We start from the raw sequence: 16,657 nt of genomic DNA, 5'->3' as shown, positions 1-16,657 counted from the left end.
GTCATGATTGCGCTGTAGTATTTTTAACTTTGACCCTTGATTGTTTCACATGTACATGTCCTTGTTCGATCGATCCACCATGCCTGACTCTCATTCTAGCAATAGAACTAAAAGATGTACATGTATTCGTTTTTGCAGTTGCGCCAAACTCCAATTGAAAGAAGAAATAATGTCCTGACATCGGCTAAGTAACGTGTATATGAAATAACACCATTTTGGTTACATAAATAAATCAACAAAATAGACTTTTGTTACGGTAGATTGTTTTTCTCCATAACTTAGTTACTCTAGACGTAACTTCAATTTACTCGTTAACAGCCAGACTTTAGGTCTATAGCCTATGTGATATTTCTGTCTGTCCCTGCACGATATCCCACAGAACGGAATGTAAATAATAGATTATTTACAATGTTTGATTTCCAATAGTTTTCATAAGAGACGAACTGATTCAACATTATTTTGAAGGCGGGTATACCTATGATGAAATCTGCTGTATACTCCAAATTAGACATGACTTTATTTGCAGGTTGGCTCACAGAAGTCTTCTAAACAGTAACGTTACTTGTTAGCCCCATAAATAATGCTGATGTGCTGCACAACCTGTTCTCATTGGTCTATCCACCATGGCATACACGCCCACAAAAACCAACACGTCATATTTTCTGAAATGTAAACCAAGTGGTAATTGCCCCTTAACAATACATTTAATAAACAGTTTGTTATCCACAGCACGTCTAGTATTTCTGGATTTCAAGGTGAAATTGAAAGGACAAGATAGGATATCTGTATCGGTTGGCAGATTTCTTCCTGGAATTTGATGAAAACAAGTCGGCACATTTTTACAGTATGCAAATTAGAATAACACTGTGGATAAGTTGGCCGGAACAATTTTTGCTGAAAATGTTTTTCCCCAAAAAACACTTGGTTGAATTCTCAGAGAGGCGATATTTTCTTGTCAAGGGGCAGGGGTAGTCTAGCATTATTGGAATTAATTATGTGACGAGTATATGCTTTGCAGGTGGGATTTGTACTTGCCTTATTCGGAAAAGATCTTTAGAAGTGAATGGAATCATCACATTGTCATTTGTTAAACAACGGCTTTTGCATGTCCTATGCAACCCATTTGATGGGCGACGGACGACGCACGACGGGCGACGCACGACGGACGACGCACGACGGGCGACGCACGACGGAAAATGGCATGTTTGGAACTGGTAAATGGCAGAATTGGGACACAACAAAAAGCAAAATGCGACAAACGACGGGCGACGAGCGACGGCAGATATGGAATTCCATAGGCAGCGCAGGTCTGATTTTGCACTGGCACATGTTTTCTATGGACGCGTATTTGGTGTAGTGCAACTTTAGTGTTAGCCATAAACATATTGGTCGAGTTCGGGAGTCCTTTTCTTGACACAATTTTCTTGTTCCCTCGCTCGAAGGGGGGGGGGACACGATCCAAGAACACTGTTCTCGGAACAGGATCACACACCACCTCCTCGTCAGGGTTTTACAGGAACACACTGAAAACTTGTGGGATTTTGACTTTTGAACAGATGCAAAACATGGCAAAAAGTAGAGTGACGGCTTACAAAGCCAGAGACAATAGCAAGTTTTACAAAATTAACATTAATTGTTTTCCATAACACATAAATTAAAGTTCCTATTTAGAAAAGAATTCAGCCCAGTTATCCAAACAGAAACTCTCAAATGACGTAGATGGACGCCACCGTGTTGCATGTTGCTTGTCACTAACTATATGTACCAGCTATAACCGGTTGTACTCGTTCCCGGCGTTCGCGGCGAGCGGCGGCTGACCTAAAAGCTGTTCGTGAACGTACGGGAATAAGCCGCCCGAACTAAGCCATTGTGACGTCACGCCCTTCAGACGAAAGCGAGGGCGCCCTCCTCTTCAGAGTGTGGCACCGGACGGCACGTACGGTAATGAGTCCGTTGGGATTGAAGTATTACCGTCCCCAAGAAAGTTCGATGATCTGTGGTCTTCTTTGAGACGACGCCTAATCTGATTGGTCCAAAGCTTAGTGCCGAAACCCGGACAGAAATGACTTCAAATAAACTTCGTCTGGACACCTGACTTATTGATACGCCATAAGGGTACATTCAAGCCCCATTGAAAACACTGTAAAAAATCAGCACTGTTCGGGGCCCAATAACATGCATGCCAACATCCCTGAGATTTCTGAAACACAAATGAATTTTTTGTCTGGTCACTAATCTTTCAATTTCTTTTCAATTTTTTGTTGGTTAACCAATTACATTTTTAATTATTCCCACAAAACAAAATCACCCCCCTAAAAAAGTGATTTTTCCGGAGTCTGATTGCAGCCATTTTTCAAGTGGCAACTCTCAACTTTCTCAGGCACTTAGGACCATTTTTCAACCGTAGTTTTTAGCCATTCTGCTCTCATATGAAAGCTGTAAGGCCCATAGGGAGTTGATCTTGGCAAGGATTTACACAATCTCACCATTTGGGGGGCCAAACAACCTCCTTGTTCAAAAGATACTGTGGGGGCACCTCTAATGCTAATGAGCTGGCCAGAAATTCTCACTTGAATTAGTGGTCTGCACCCGTATGTGATTGGACTTCGCCCAGAGCAGCAAACACCCCAATTAATTGTGGGCATTCAGTGCCAAATCAGGGACTTGAGCAAGTCTACAAGGCTTTTGTCAGGGCGGCGCTACACGCAACTCGCGTTATGACATACCGATCCGCCCTCATATCGACCGCAAGCTCCTATCAGGAACTATACCGCACCATCAATTAGCCCCTCAACCTACTGAGCCCCTCAACTGCACACGCATTACTCGGGATGAGGCACACAGTCACGCCTGGCTAAATAGGTTAATTACCTTTTCCCCTATTATTTGTGAGTTTAAAATCCCGATTTTCCCTTCGAAAAATGAAAGTTTTCTCAAAAGTGCCCGGTTTTGATGGATACGCAACGCTTTGCGCAAGTGTTGACGCGCATGAGGAAAGGCGCCTTAAAGTCGTGCGACGAGACAATGAGTCGTGCACACGAAGACAATATGCCGTGCACACGAGATATATATAATGGGCCGCTTTGTTTCATACGGACCCAGATCGCGTTCAGTAATCTGTTGTTGGTTCACTAATACCAAAACCCGCCTAATGGATGGAGCGAACCAGCAATCAGGATCCTTCATTGGTTCACTGACACCAAAACCTGCCTAATGGATGGAGCGAAACAACGGTGGGATCACTGATCAAGATCCAGATCTGTTTGAAATAAACTGGCCCAGTAAGTAGTGCGCACGAGATAATAATGCGCACGGGTAAAGAACAATCATTGGGGTGTCCCTTTAGGAACTCCGTAGTTTCCCACCTCTCATTTTACGAAGAGGGCTATGGATTGTGCCGTACATGAAAATGTTCCCAAAGTGCTTGTATGGGTGCGGTTTGCTTATTACACAAACATCATAAGGGTCTTTAGAAGCACCTCGTTGTGCGGAATAAAGGGGCTGATCTGCATTACGGAAGCTCCCCTCCGCGGTAGTGCCGAATTCCTCCATTTTCCCCATTTCGCTGATGAAAGTGGAGAGTTGCAAGAAAACGAAGGGAGTATCACAGGAATGGAAACAAATCCAACTATCACGTCGGAAGGTGAAAGTTGGAGACAGTATAGGGACTGGTTTTTCAGCGGTCAGACTGCTAGCTGAGCGAACTAATCAGATGTGCGAAGTTCAAAGCAGTTTACAAAGCGGATCCAGTTGAACTATGAACCATGAACCTAGTAACAGTAGGCTCAATATTTCCCGGTAACTATCGAACCGAACAGAACTTTCACCTTTACACATCACTGTCTGGTAAAACAGTATGGCTGGCTGTCGGGGAAACAAAGGAATACGTCAAAATGTGTTTCAAAATCCCAGGCAGCCCATAACACACTAGAAAATAGCAAATCCTTCAAATTTTTACTAAAAGCGCACGCGATCCTCTTAAAAGTAATTGGACACCTGTACATTTATAGGTAAGCCTGATGTTAACCAAGGGTGATATTTCTGCAAACTTAGGCTGTCCATACGAATAGGCAACATTAGGCCTAGAGAGCTCCATTCGTTGAGCGCCATTTTCAGGAACCGCCCTGCTATGTGTAACAGCACAATTTGCCTCTTGTACAGTCGATAACGTAATGGCGACTGGAAAATCAATCGATTCAACTCTGAAAAGGATAAGCAAGAATCACTTGGAATGCAGTATTTGCCAGGAGCGATACGACCGGCCCAAGATACTACCATGCCTCCACAGTTTTTGCGAGAAATGTCTGAATGAATACTGGACGAGCAGGCATCGTGGCGTGCCGAAAATTCCTTGTCCAGTGTGCCGTCAAGAAACAGTACTACCAGAGAAGGGCGTGTCCGGCCTCAAAACGAACTTTTTCATTACGAGTCTGATGGAAGACGTCACACTACAAGATCAAGTGGCAGACAACACGCACGCACTGACGTGCGACACTTGCGACACAGGCGAGGCGACCCACCGCTGCCTGGACTGTTCAAAGAACATCTGTGCTGGCTGCTTGCGGTGTCACAAGCAGTTCCCAGATTTACTGCACCACACGGTCGCTTCTCTGGAGGACATCCGGCAGGGGAAAGTCACGGCCAAAAAGACAAAACGAGAGGGTTATTCTGAGTGTGAGAAGCATGCGGGAGAGATGAGGCGATTCTTCTGCAAAAGGTGCGAAGAGTTGATTTGCAGAGATTGCACGGTGATAGACCATCCTAAAAACGAAGGACACGAGTATGATGACTTGAAGGCTGCTTCCTCCAAGTTGCGTCAGGTGTTCACAGACCTCCTGCCCAGATTGACTGGAAGGGAAAAACTGCTCCAAGACGCCCTAACATTTGTTCAGAAAGTGAAAAAAAAGCTTGAAAACAATGCCTCTAGGGCGATGCAGAAGGTAAGAGACACCGCTGCTACTATGAAAGCTGAAATCGACGCCGAGGTGGATGGGATTATGGATGAAATAGAAAATGTCATATCAAATCGAAACGCGGTAATTGACGGCATGGAAAAAGATGCCCAAACACTGTTGTCTAGGAGTAAGCATTCCCATGAGCTCGCGCGGGACATCACGAGCCACTCATCTGACAGTGATTTTCTTTCCCTGTATCCTGAAATCAAGCGAAATTTGCAGGCCCTCGGTACTGCTAGTCCTCCGAAGGTTGATCAAGAGCTTTCCGCACTCACGGTCATTTTAAGGCCCATTAACTTCAGGGGTTTATGGCAACTGCAGCTTAAGGAATGCCAGTTTCCAGTTCGTCGGGAAAACAGAATTGTCACACAACCACGTCCCTAGCGGAATATTGACACGGATTAGGTATAGGTCTGAATGGAATTTTTTTTATCTTTATTTTCTTGCATGGATACATGGGCGTCAATCAGTGGGGAACGGGGGGCGTGTCCCCCTACACTTTCCAAATGGGGGGAATTGTTGTCCCCCACACTTGTTTCGAAACCTAAATAAAAAGGTATACTTATTTGATCCTGTATCTCAGACAAGCTCATTAAATGGCCCCTAACATAATACATACATATGTAAGAAGAACAATTACCTGAAAAATTAAACAAATGTTGCCAAAGCATTTGTTCAGCCTGCATGGCTAAAGCAGCCAGAAGTTGTCTCAGATCCCACCGCAGAGCATCTACACTCCAAAAGTTTCTGGGGCCTTTGAGCGGGCCCGGACCCCATGCCGCTCAAGGCTTGGCGCTTCGCGCTTGCATTTGTTCTGATCAGGGCTATGACCCCCCCCATTTTCAAAACGGATTGACGCCTTGCATTGATAGCTGTGAATTGCTTTGAGATAATGGCATTTAATACGTATGGAAGCAATTCATATAAATATTTATAAATCGATTAGTACTTGTAAAGGTATCATTGATAAACTTTCGGATGGAAATTTGAAATTCCATAAATTGAAATAATTGAAATCTTTGTGAATACAGTTAAGAGTCAACAAATATATGTACATAAACAAGTGACTTTGACCGTAGCCTAAAAGGAAAAACAGAGCAACACAAATACCTAACTCTCAGCGATTGTACCTGCTGAAAAGCAATCAACAGAGAGTTGATTATAATCCAAGCTTGCTTAGCAAATCATCTTTATGCTTGTCAAATTTCTATGATTATTTCTGCTGTATGAATTTTGGCAAATGAGGCCACGTTACTTGTATAAGTGCATTTAGTTCGTTTGTCCGCCAACTGTACACTGCCATACTGTGATCTAACTTTGATAATGGCCTTGTTAAGCAACGATTTTAAATGCTTAGACTGAACCTATAAGAGTTATTAATGTACAATGTTAATCATTAGGTTGGCTTTCTGTGCGTTCATATCTGTAAATTTCAAAATATAAAAAGTTTGTGTATATTAAATTTTATGTTTTTTATCAGCAGCTTTCAATACAAAAACTTCTAAGAAGATTATTTACCCATTAAAATTTCTCTGCTCTCTACGAGCTTGCAAACACTGGATGCATACTCCTTAACTTTTTGCGACCTTCATCCTTACCTCATTTCCATAAACGTATTTTCCACTTATTTTGCAAATTAATTTATTGTGATCTGAGGGCTGTGAATGAGCAATACCATAGGCGGCAGATATTGTCCATGATTCAGGGCTTCAGTCGGAAACAAAAATGAGCACCGTGAACCTTGCATAAGACCGTACATGTATTTTGAATTTGTAGGAGTTGCTTCGAGCAAATGGGCCTGTTCCAAAGGGCTATTAATGGGGGAAGGGGGTGTCTGCCTCTTGCAGGATGTCTGACATTGGTAACCGTAAGATCCAGGTATCTTCTCTGGTTTTCACTTGAGCTTGTTTGGAAATAACGATGGAAGTATTTCTTGAATTTTCTCACCCTGTCGGGGGGATTCAGATGGTCAGCACCGTCTGGTTGCATGGCAGCACCGGTAGCGGTCATTGGTGGTGACAGCTGGCAGACGAGCACCACACATCAATGATAATGTCATTTGGAACTTTATAAGGGGTTGGGAAGTGTGACGCTTTTCCCAGTTATTTTAAAGTCCCATTTTATCAAGCTCGGTAACAGCAAACGGTCATTCCGAGCGATATTTAACATTCACACAGGAGCGAAAACCCGTTTTGCATTTATGTTACCAGCATTCCACAAAAATAGCGCACCAAGTCTAAGCAAGCCTTGACAAAGTAGCCCTGATTTCTAAACGCAGCAGCTCCTCAAGCGACCGTGCGGTTTATCCGCTCTGAAAAAAAAAAATCATATGCCTCTTATTCAATGTTTTGACCGCGCAGAATGTCATTACCGGTTACCGCACGCATGTGTAAATGAGCCTTAGAACGTTTGCAGGCCTGGCACTGTTTATACCTTTCCAGTGGCTCACAGTCAATAGACAAGGGGAATTCCCTGAATAATTGTCAATTGCCCACAAGTAGTCGCAAGTCACGAGCAATTATCTGTAGCACCAACCCATCACGTTGTGATTGGCCAACGCGTTGCAAACTCCGAGTGGAGGAGCACCATTGTGAGTCGCCCGTATTACAGTTCTACTTGAAAATCAAAGTTTGAAATGAAAAGCTGAAACATTACCGCAACGAGTTCAAACAGTGACATACAAATACACTGTCTCTCTAGTGGAATTCAAGAGAGATTTATTCTGCAAAAGAAACAGACAGTTGAATATCACCCGGCAAGTTAACAACTTTGAGCGACTCACACAAGTTCTGTTGGCTTAGCCAAACCCAGATGTGACTTTGTAAATCTTGATAAAATGTCGAAAAACTGGACACAGTCCAGAACTGTGTCACATTTGTTGTCAAATCGAGAGGGAACCAAATTCTGTCTCTTAGTTCAGGATGCAAGTGAACACTGTAGGATTATGCATAGACAGAAGTCCATTTGACAAACAAACCTCTATCACGGGGCGGCCATCTTGCTTTTCTACTATTCAAAGTAATGTAACCAAACTGAGGCTGGAAGGGGTAATAGTCTGTTCCCTTTTATTAGTATCTGAAGTTGAATTATTATTGCAGATGGGTATACAGGGGGCAGCAAAAGCATGGCAGCAACACGATAAAGGTCTATGGGGGATTTTTGAGCTGGATTGAAATAAATATGGGAGGTTTCTGGGTAAGAAAGGAAACACACTTGTGCCACCGACACCACTCTGCCAATATTAATATTGAAATGAACAAGATCAAATATTTAGTCTATAAACACTGAAATCATACATGTGCAGTTTCAAAAGCCCGAGAATGCAATAAAAAATGTGATGTAAATACTAAAATATTTATGTAATCACCAATCATTAATTGAGGCATAAATGAAACTGCACAGTGTCACATGAATACTAGTCTTCGATAGGAACTTTTAAAATTTTGAAAAGATTAAGCACACACACAAACAAGTGTAAATTTCAACAAACATACAAATGATATCAAATTCAAGATGCTGAACTATGTAAATAAGGCAACTATTGAAAGACTCTTTTAAAGGCAAGAAAAGGATAGAAATCTCTACTTCCGTCGTCTTCAGGCTTAGCCTGATTTTTTTTTTTTCACTTTTACCTTTGGCTCAACACAAGTTCAGTTAAGGAGCAAAACTACGCTTTTCTTTTAATAAACATAGCACCAAAGTGTATGCTACCGACCAAAAGGTGGACCTTATTTCTGCATCAGAAATAACACCTTTGAAGGACACAACTCTGAGATTTCCCCAAACAATTAATTGACACCCCCGATGCTAACAAATTAGCTCAACAGAGCATTTCAGTGTTCTCATTCACCCATACTAAAAATCTCTTTTTCCGCAGCTCTCATTACGATTGCTTAAGTTTTCCCACGGCGTGGTGGGCCTCAAGTCAAGCCACGATCTTACCCTGAAGAGATCTATGTAATGTTGACATCACATTTTTGTTCACATGTATGCACTTTCCTATGGAGCGCGTGGAGGCCCACAGTCCAGGAAGGCACAGATGTCATCAGTACAGTGCAGTGCGCCATCACATACATCTCATACACAAGGCGGCTAGGAAGGTCCGAGAGGCGAAGTGTACGGTACATGTACATAAAACTGTCACGCGCGACTTGCATTTCTCAAAACATCTGCAAAATATTCCGCCTCCGTCTCGTTTCTGATTTCAGAAACATTTCACCGATTGAAAGACTCTTTAGGTCGAGAATGGGCTTGGGTATTAAAACCGCTTCGAAGCACCTACACTCTAAGGAAACTATCCGAACACTGCTTAGGAGATATCGCTTAATTACACACTAGAGGAACTTGAGGGCAAACAGTCCGAGGCAGAGTTTTAACACTGAAAGATACCCTCCGAATGGATTAGACAAAGTGTTGGGAAACGCTTGAAGGAACAAGTCATTTGCAGCTGTTCCTGGTAAATGTGTCATTAAAACCGTACGCAGCAAGAGAAAAACATTAAGCCTACACTATACGTTTCCCCTGGCAACAGAGAGACCGTTTCAGCCAAAAATCTGCTAGACGAGGTAGATATTGTGCTGAAATTCTAGCAGATTCGTAAAAGATATCTGCAGATTTTGGGGCATATCATAGAATTCTGGAATGCTTCCACAAGAATTCAGTGGCTTTCCTGTAGTCACCCAATATGGCTGCAATGGAGTCTTTGCATACTAGCCATCTTGCAGGGCAATTCTTTCGTTCCTCAGGGAAACCTCCTTTGTACATACCCTGTGCAATAAAAGCACTGTCCTGCAAGATGGCAGCAATGCAAACCCTCAATAATGCAAGAAGCTGCCTGGATAATTCGGCAACGACAGCACCGTATTTCAGTGTGATTTAAAATGGCTCTTCTAGGTTTTCTAAAAGATTCTGATTATGAATTCGTTATGCAATGCAAGGTTATAGTCACAATGATTAAAGTTCTAATTTTACTTTTTTCAGAGCTACATTTCAGTATGTCAATATGATTACATAACCACTGAAAGGGAAAACAACCACAGTCAGGTTTGCAGGTTTCACAGATGTCACTGACCAAGTCTGCACGTCATCATTTGCATTATTAATGAATAATTCATTAACCTTGCTAGGAAGGAACTAATCCGAAGGCAGACCATGGATGAATTCAAGCTCGAAATATGTAAACAACGCAAAGCCGTTTAACAACTCCAAACTCAAATAACCCACTTGAGATGAAAACCGAGAATCCACCAGTCTGCGATTCTATGAGACGAAAATACTGTCGAGTGCTGAACATGTTTAGACCTGTTCCCCAGGGTAAGCTGTAGGATAACCAGCAGGGTACGTCGGTTGGCCGGCAGGGTACGCCGGTTGGATGGCAGGATAAGCCTGCTGACCGGCAGGGTAGGCCCCTGGTTGCCCATACGAAGCCGGTTGACTGGATTGACCGGTCGGTTGCATGGCTATAGGGGGTTGCTCCTGGGGCGTCTTGGAAACGACCTGAGACGAGGCCTGCTGCAGTTGACGTTTGTTGGAGAAGTAGCGCCAGCAGAGGCGACCGACGAGGACACAGACCAGTACCCCGGCCCCGATGGCACCCAGGTGGACAGCGGCAAGGATGCCGGCCTTATTACTCGCAGTGTTTTCGGTGTCAATGGTGCCATCTAGGAGGATGCACACAAGCATTCAGGTTTACACTCAACAAATAACAACCGCTATCATTTAGCATCCATTCGCTATTGAAAGAAAACTTTCACACTGCAAATACCCCAGCCAAAGATTTGAGGAAAGAAAAGGTGATTTCCTGACACCTGTTTTATTATAAACCTACAGATTAGTTCATGCTTTCAAATTTTCGAGGCGCAAAGTGTTGAAATTTTTATCAAACAAATACTGGTTATGATCCCCCGAAAAAGACCGCAGAAAAACACAGCGTGAATGATTCTGGTTTGAGTATCAAATCTTTCATTACTTTACAATAAGGACAAGTCTCTGTCATAAGAAACGTCTCAAAGTGTCGTCATTACTTACTGATGAAGAGGGTCTCATCACTGTTGTCACCACAGTTGTCATAATCATTGAATTTGAGGCTCGCATCAATGCATCGATAGTTGTCGCATTTGAATTCGTCTGCACCACAGCCCTCTGAAATTAGCGAAAGGCCTCGTGATATGAATAGCAGGTACTTAGCTGTGCGATGTTGAACGCGCTGGAGGAAATAGGGATGGGACATGTCTATGAAAAAAGTTGTAATGACTCAAAATCAATTACTCAACTTGAGTCCGATTCAAGTCGCAATTTGTGACGACTCGACTTGAGTTTCAATGAGTAAATGACCCTACACAAGTCACTGCGAGCAGATGACTCAACTTGAGTCCCTTATCAGAAGACCCGTCTCGAGTGAAAGTTAAGTAAATGAGAAAAAACAAACGTCTTTGCCAAAAATAAACATTTGCAACGACTTACAGAGCGGCTCTTTGCAATGACATACAGAGCGGCTCTTTGCAATGACTTACAGAGCGGCTCTTTGCAATGACATACAGAGCGGCTCTTTGCAATGACTTACAGAGCGGCTCTTTGCAATGACTTACAGAGCGGTTCTTTGCAATGACTTAAAGAGCGGCTTTTAATATTTTGGGAGGTAAAGCTTCAGCAGGCAAGTACAGTGGAAAACAACGAGGACTGAATGCAGGTCAAAATGTTCTTGTCATGTCTTATCATCAAAAGTAAGATGTGGTGTGACCACGTAGAAACCGAGGTAAAAATAATATAGAATGCCCCCAAATGACTTTCCCTTTGTTTTCACGTACCATATTGTGTTCGAATTGACTGGAGCTAAATACTTGATTCGACTCAATTTTTGGACTAATAACTCAACTTGACTATAGAGTGACTGTTTAAATGACAAGTCACTATGTTACAATGACGTCATTTGACTCAAGTCACAAAAATTAATGAGTGATTACAACTCTATAAGCTACAGACGTTAGCCACGGTTGCGACGGGCCTACAGATAAAGTAGGTAGAGCAGGGTCGAATAAATGGGCATTATTTTAAATGATTTCTGAAGTTGATTTGATTGGGATTTCGCTTGGATGGATCGGGGAAGCTTTGAAAATGATGATACACTAGGCTGTGATGGACGCAGGGATATGGAGATTCACGATTGCGCTGCGGACCCTCGTAATTTGCTCCGTTAATGATAAACTTACCGGAGGTAGGCGACTCGAAGGACGTGTAAGAGAGGACGAATCCTCTGCCTGTTCCAGATTTGTTGGTTTTGAATCTCAGAGTGACGGCATTTGTTCGAGAAACAATGCTCCTGGCAGAGGTGCCACAGATCAACCCGAGGTTTCGGGAAAGGAAATAATTCGACTTTCCCTCATAGACCCCCCAGGTAGTCCTGTTTACATTTCGGTCTATCCTTGATGTCGACCCAGTCGAAGGTGAGTAGGATCCGTCGACTCGAGTCAGCGGTGATAATGAGCTTGCAGTCCATGTAGTTCCTATATTTGTGATCCCTCTGGGAGACCAGAATGCCTCCGGAACCGCCAACATCGATGGTTCCCCCGCAGTTTTGGTCCATGTATTCTGCAAAGTGTTTAAAGGGGACAGCAGAAAAACATGAAGAGAGAACATGACAAAGAACGGAGAATGAAAAACTTTCTAAACGGTGCAGGGAACCCCAGTGACGGTGTCTGTGCGTATAACAAAGGCAAACCGTATCATTGTGAACACAGACCTATAGCATGGGCATATAATGACGATCCTGTATATCATGCATGTTAAATAACAAACAACACGCTCAGAAAGTCAAGAAATCGTAATGATACACGCAGCTTTCGTACAGTGACTTTTTCTTTTTCACATTTTGTGTATCTTTACACTCTTGTTCAGTGCATGTACTGAAAAGGGCAGTTTTTGTTCAAGCATTGTTCAAACTTGCCCAGACAAGTGAGGGCGCTGTTGCTGTGACGTAATCAGGGAAGACACTGTTCAGTTCGCTCGTCGCAAAGCGCCCGAATAGGGCACTGGGAAGGGCTGATGGCCTTGCACAGATTTTAGTGAAGGAAATACGTCACACGGGGTCACAGTTAACGACACGCAGAGCATTGTGGGTAAATTTTTGCCAGGCGCGCGAGCTCGCTCAATGCGTTACACAAGTGGGGGGGGGGGTTACCTCATTGCTGAGAATATTCTCTCTACACTTTATTCGTTCATCCATAATTGATCAAGATAACCAATGATTTGAAAAATATCGCCAAAAGACACACGATCAGTGATACTTAGTGAAAAGTATGTGATTGTACCAAGGCCGTGTTTTTATCATATAGCCGACACTTTGTCTGTGCCAAAGCATTGCCGTCGGCGAAACAACAAAATTCAATAACGCTTCGCTAACAGGAAGTGATAACCTCATGGTCACAGGTCGCGCATAATGTAGCCAATCGCAGTGCAAAGCCATCAGCCCTTCCCAACGCCCTATTCGGACTTCAGGCGACGAGTGAATTCAGTTACATCTATTCCTGTCCAAGTTCTGAACCCTTAATGTGCTCTACGAAAACATTTCTCAGAAAAGGTTGCTCGCTAGCTTATACACTTACAAAGCAATAAGCTGTTAAATCAAGAAATGGAAATTTACAGCAGAAAAAATATTTAAAAATTCAAAATTTCTTGTGCACCGTAATATATCTATTTCGGGATGCATCAGTTTATTTGAACTAGCACGATCCAACACTTCTTGTTTGGGTTATGGTGCAGATGACGATCACAGACGTGAGTCATCCGAGTGTTTCGTTTTGCACGTCTTTAGGTCTGACACACCTCCTCCATTCTACGCAGGCCATCAGCCCTTCCTACCGTCTGGAAAGGGCGATGGGCACGAACGAGTGAATTGAGTGTCGTGTCAAATTTAGTCCAGTTAATTTAACGATTTTCGTTGAAATCGGTCGGGCTAAAGTGTCTTGCAATCCACTGTTCTGCTGTGAAAACCTCATAGCATCCTGTGTACGTAAGTAAACCAAAAGTTTACGGTAGTCTCGGTTCCAACAGCAAATGCTGAAGAATGGGCCATACAGCCTTACAGGCCAGTCCGTTCATAAAAGTGGAATTTGGAAACTATTTTTATCTGCACAGCTCAGAATTAGTTTGGGGCTGATAATACGGCAAAAAAATTAATTTACACAATGCTATGCTGTACACATCTGTCATAAACTGGACAAAAATTACTAAAAAGGTGTACTAATCCACCGGAAATATAAAACAATTCAAGAAAAAACACATAAACCTTATATTTGCAATATAACAGTGCATACAAAACATGTAGGTGCTTGGAGTACAACCTCGAGGAAGTCCCCCTTCTGTCTTTGGGTTCTTCGTCTTAATGTTTCCCATGTTTTGCACAAGAAATGTTCTCTTGAAGCCAAAGACCATGCATAATCTAGCACCCATAACCTCTCCCTTTCGTGCGATCCAGATCTGCGCGAAACAAACAGGAACCATGCAGGAACCAGTAAGTGCACTGTACAGAAGAGGGCACTTTTTAAACTTTTAAAGTTATCCAAGCTTGCTTGTTGCTGCTGCCGTCACATTATTCAGCCTGTCTTCATGTTCACTTGAAAAGTGTATTTGGTCTTTAAAACACTTTTGATGAAAGGTTTCTCGCTGGCTTATTGTGGATGCGATATACTTACACGACAAACTGTCAGCAAAATAATTGATTTTTAATTTTTTTTCCAATTAGTGCACCATTGAGGTTACGTGCTTGGGACTGGCATCACAGTTTTGACCTTGAATTTGACCTTGAATATGCACATATCCACTATGTTAAAGACCAAACGAAAACTTCCAAAATACATATCGAACAAAACAAAAATTGAAAGTACAATTGTTCAAACATCATGGAGGAATAAGAAATGTTTAAGGTCTGCAGTGAAATAAATGTATTATGGTCCTTTCGTGAACAATATAAAAATATACTGGCAAATGTAGGCTATCTCCAAAGAGTAAATGGTAGAATTTTCCATCCATGTCTACGATGCTGTATATGCATTTAAATACACTGGCCGAACATAAAGATAGCTTACTATTAATTCTACTCACTGGCCTGAAAATAGCTCTTTTTTTAAAATCTGACTTAATAATTAATTCGTAATGGCTACAGGAACAATACAGCTAGATCTCAAAAGAGAGCCATTTGTGTGTAAGGCTATATATTTCCCAACTCGCGAGATCATGATCTTCAAAGTTCAAATACACTGCATCAAGCTTGTATCACTGACAACGATTTTGCCATGAACGGCTCATTCAAGCAGTCACTCGTAGTTTCGACAAAACGGAGCATACCCGTTTCAGATAAAGAACGCGCGGTCATTTCAGAGCGGTGTATATGTAGCGCGCAATGAACCCCAAATGCGCGCCCTGAGACCTGGAGGAGAACTGCACAACTGCATCATGTGAGCCATGTTGTGGCTGAAGAACTGGGCTCTGTTTTCCGCTTCAACCCGGCCCTGGGATGGAATACAGGCACACAAGGGAGATCAAGCACTCCTACATTTCCTTACGTTAATATAAAATAATTAACAGAATTGAAGAAGGTGTCTGTCTCCTTACCGATGGCGTTCCCAGCTCTAACGAGCAGTATCAAAATTCCGACAGCACAAGTGATACCCGGATGATAACGCAGAGAAATCGCCATGTTGATAAATTATTTCCCTGATTCTAGACTTTCGAGACGAATTTTCTCGCTGAAGACACTCAGAACAAAGAGGTAGAACAAAGACACCGGGGCGGAAATTGTTAAAAATGTAGTACGCGCATGGGTGACCTTACGCTTTCGGTTTGTCGCTGTGTCGATCCAGCGAGTTCATGTCCACTGTTTTATAGACCGGAACATGGACGAGATTATAATCACATTATAATTATCCGCACGGTACCCAAGCTTTGCCTCCGATACTCTGTAAGCATAATAGCACACAGGTCGCGGAGGAATGTTCATGTATAGAATAATTGGTCAGCTGTCTGACCGGAACAAGAATTATTATAATTTCTGCTCACAGGCCATCGAGAACGGGTAATTGTGTGTTTGTAGTGGAAAACGAAATGATAGTGATGGATGACACTTTCTTTATCATCTGATAGGTGGAAAGGCTTGCGGTACGCAGTACCATGCGAAGGAATATATCTCTCTTATGAGTATGTGTGGTTCAGAAAAAGAGCAGGGAGTATACTCAGTGTCAGTCTCCTGACGACGGACAGAGCACGCAGTCCGATACATTGAGTATGCTCCGATTCTTTTTCTGAACCACACATACTCGTATAAGAGAGATATATTCCTTCGCATGGTGCTACCACAAGCCTTTCCACCTGTTGCTGTCCTTCACCATGAATAGCCTGAAATCCCATCTGACTTTCTCCTTTTGACTTTGGGTGGACAGCTGAGGTATGTTGGGTGCACACGGACATCACCCAACGTAGAATGCAGACAGTTGTCATCAGATTCATCCATTCTTTCAAGTGACACAGTGCTCAGAGAAACTTCAGGTTAAGCTGTGTTTCAGCTTAACCTTAAGTATTGTTAAAACAACACTTTTAGTGTTATCAGAGGTCTACACCAAAATGTGTTACTTTAACACCGCTGATGTTATTTTTTACTCTTACAAGACTTGTTACAATGCACTAAAAATTTTAGCACATGGGAAAAGTAT

The 16,657-nt window shown here is 42.7% G+C and overlaps 2 protein-coding genes across 2 annotated transcripts; one reads left to right on the top strand and one right to left on the bottom strand.

The window, feature by feature from the left end:
* Nucleotides 1–3,864: 3,864 nt before the first annotated feature.
* Nucleotides 3,865–6,512, top strand: LOC110973591 (E3 ubiquitin-protein ligase TRIM56-like). Its single transcript, XM_022224494.2, has one exon. The coding sequence runs from the start codon at nt 4,173–4,175 to the stop codon at nt 5,337–5,339; it is 1,167 nt and encodes a 388-aa protein (XP_022080186.2). The 5' UTR covers nt 3,865–4,172; the 3' UTR covers nt 5,340–6,512.
* Nucleotides 6,513–7,655: 1,143 nt separating this feature from the next.
* LOC110973764 (uncharacterized) lies at nt 7,656–15,891 on the bottom strand. The gene is made up of 4 exons (XM_022224847.2): nt 15,564–15,891; nt 12,164–12,542; nt 10,983–11,096; nt 7,656–10,615 (listed from the first exon to the last, which is right to left on the bottom strand). Exons 2-4 carry the CDS (start codon nt 12,507–12,509, stop codon nt 10,251–10,253), a joined length of 825 nt encoding a protein of 274 aa, XP_022080539.2. The 5' UTR covers nt 12,510–12,542; nt 15,564–15,891; the 3' UTR covers nt 7,656–10,250.
* Nucleotides 15,892–16,657: the final 766 nt, after the last annotated feature.

This window comes from Acanthaster planci, linkage group LG06, assembly GCF_054643075.1.
Source record: "Acanthaster planci isolate LZ-2023a linkage group LG06, COTS_SCS, whole genome shotgun sequence".
Lineage (NCBI taxonomy): Eukaryota > Metazoa > Echinodermata > Asteroidea > Valvatida > Acanthasteridae > Acanthaster > Acanthaster planci.
This window is presented reverse-complemented; position numbering and strand designations above follow the sequence as displayed.

Bases quoted from the DNA above. Each gene is read 5' to 3' on its own strand.
- LOC110973591 (XM_022224494.2), top strand. From the start codon at position 4,173: ATGGCGACTGGAAAATCAATCGATTCAACTCTGAAAAGGATAAGCAAG.
- LOC110973764 (XM_022224847.2), bottom strand. From the start codon at position 12,509: ATGTTGGCGGTTCCGGAGGCATTCTGGTCTCCCAGAGGGATCACAAAT. The intron at 11,097-12,163 runs GTAAGTTTATCA...CGCTAATTTCAG, and splicing joins CTTCGAGTCGCCTACCTCCG to AGGGCTGTGGTGCAGACGAA. The intron at 10,616-10,982 runs GTAAGTAATGAC...GCATCCTCCTAG, and splicing joins TGATGAGACCCTCTTCATCA to ATGGCACCATTGACACCGAA.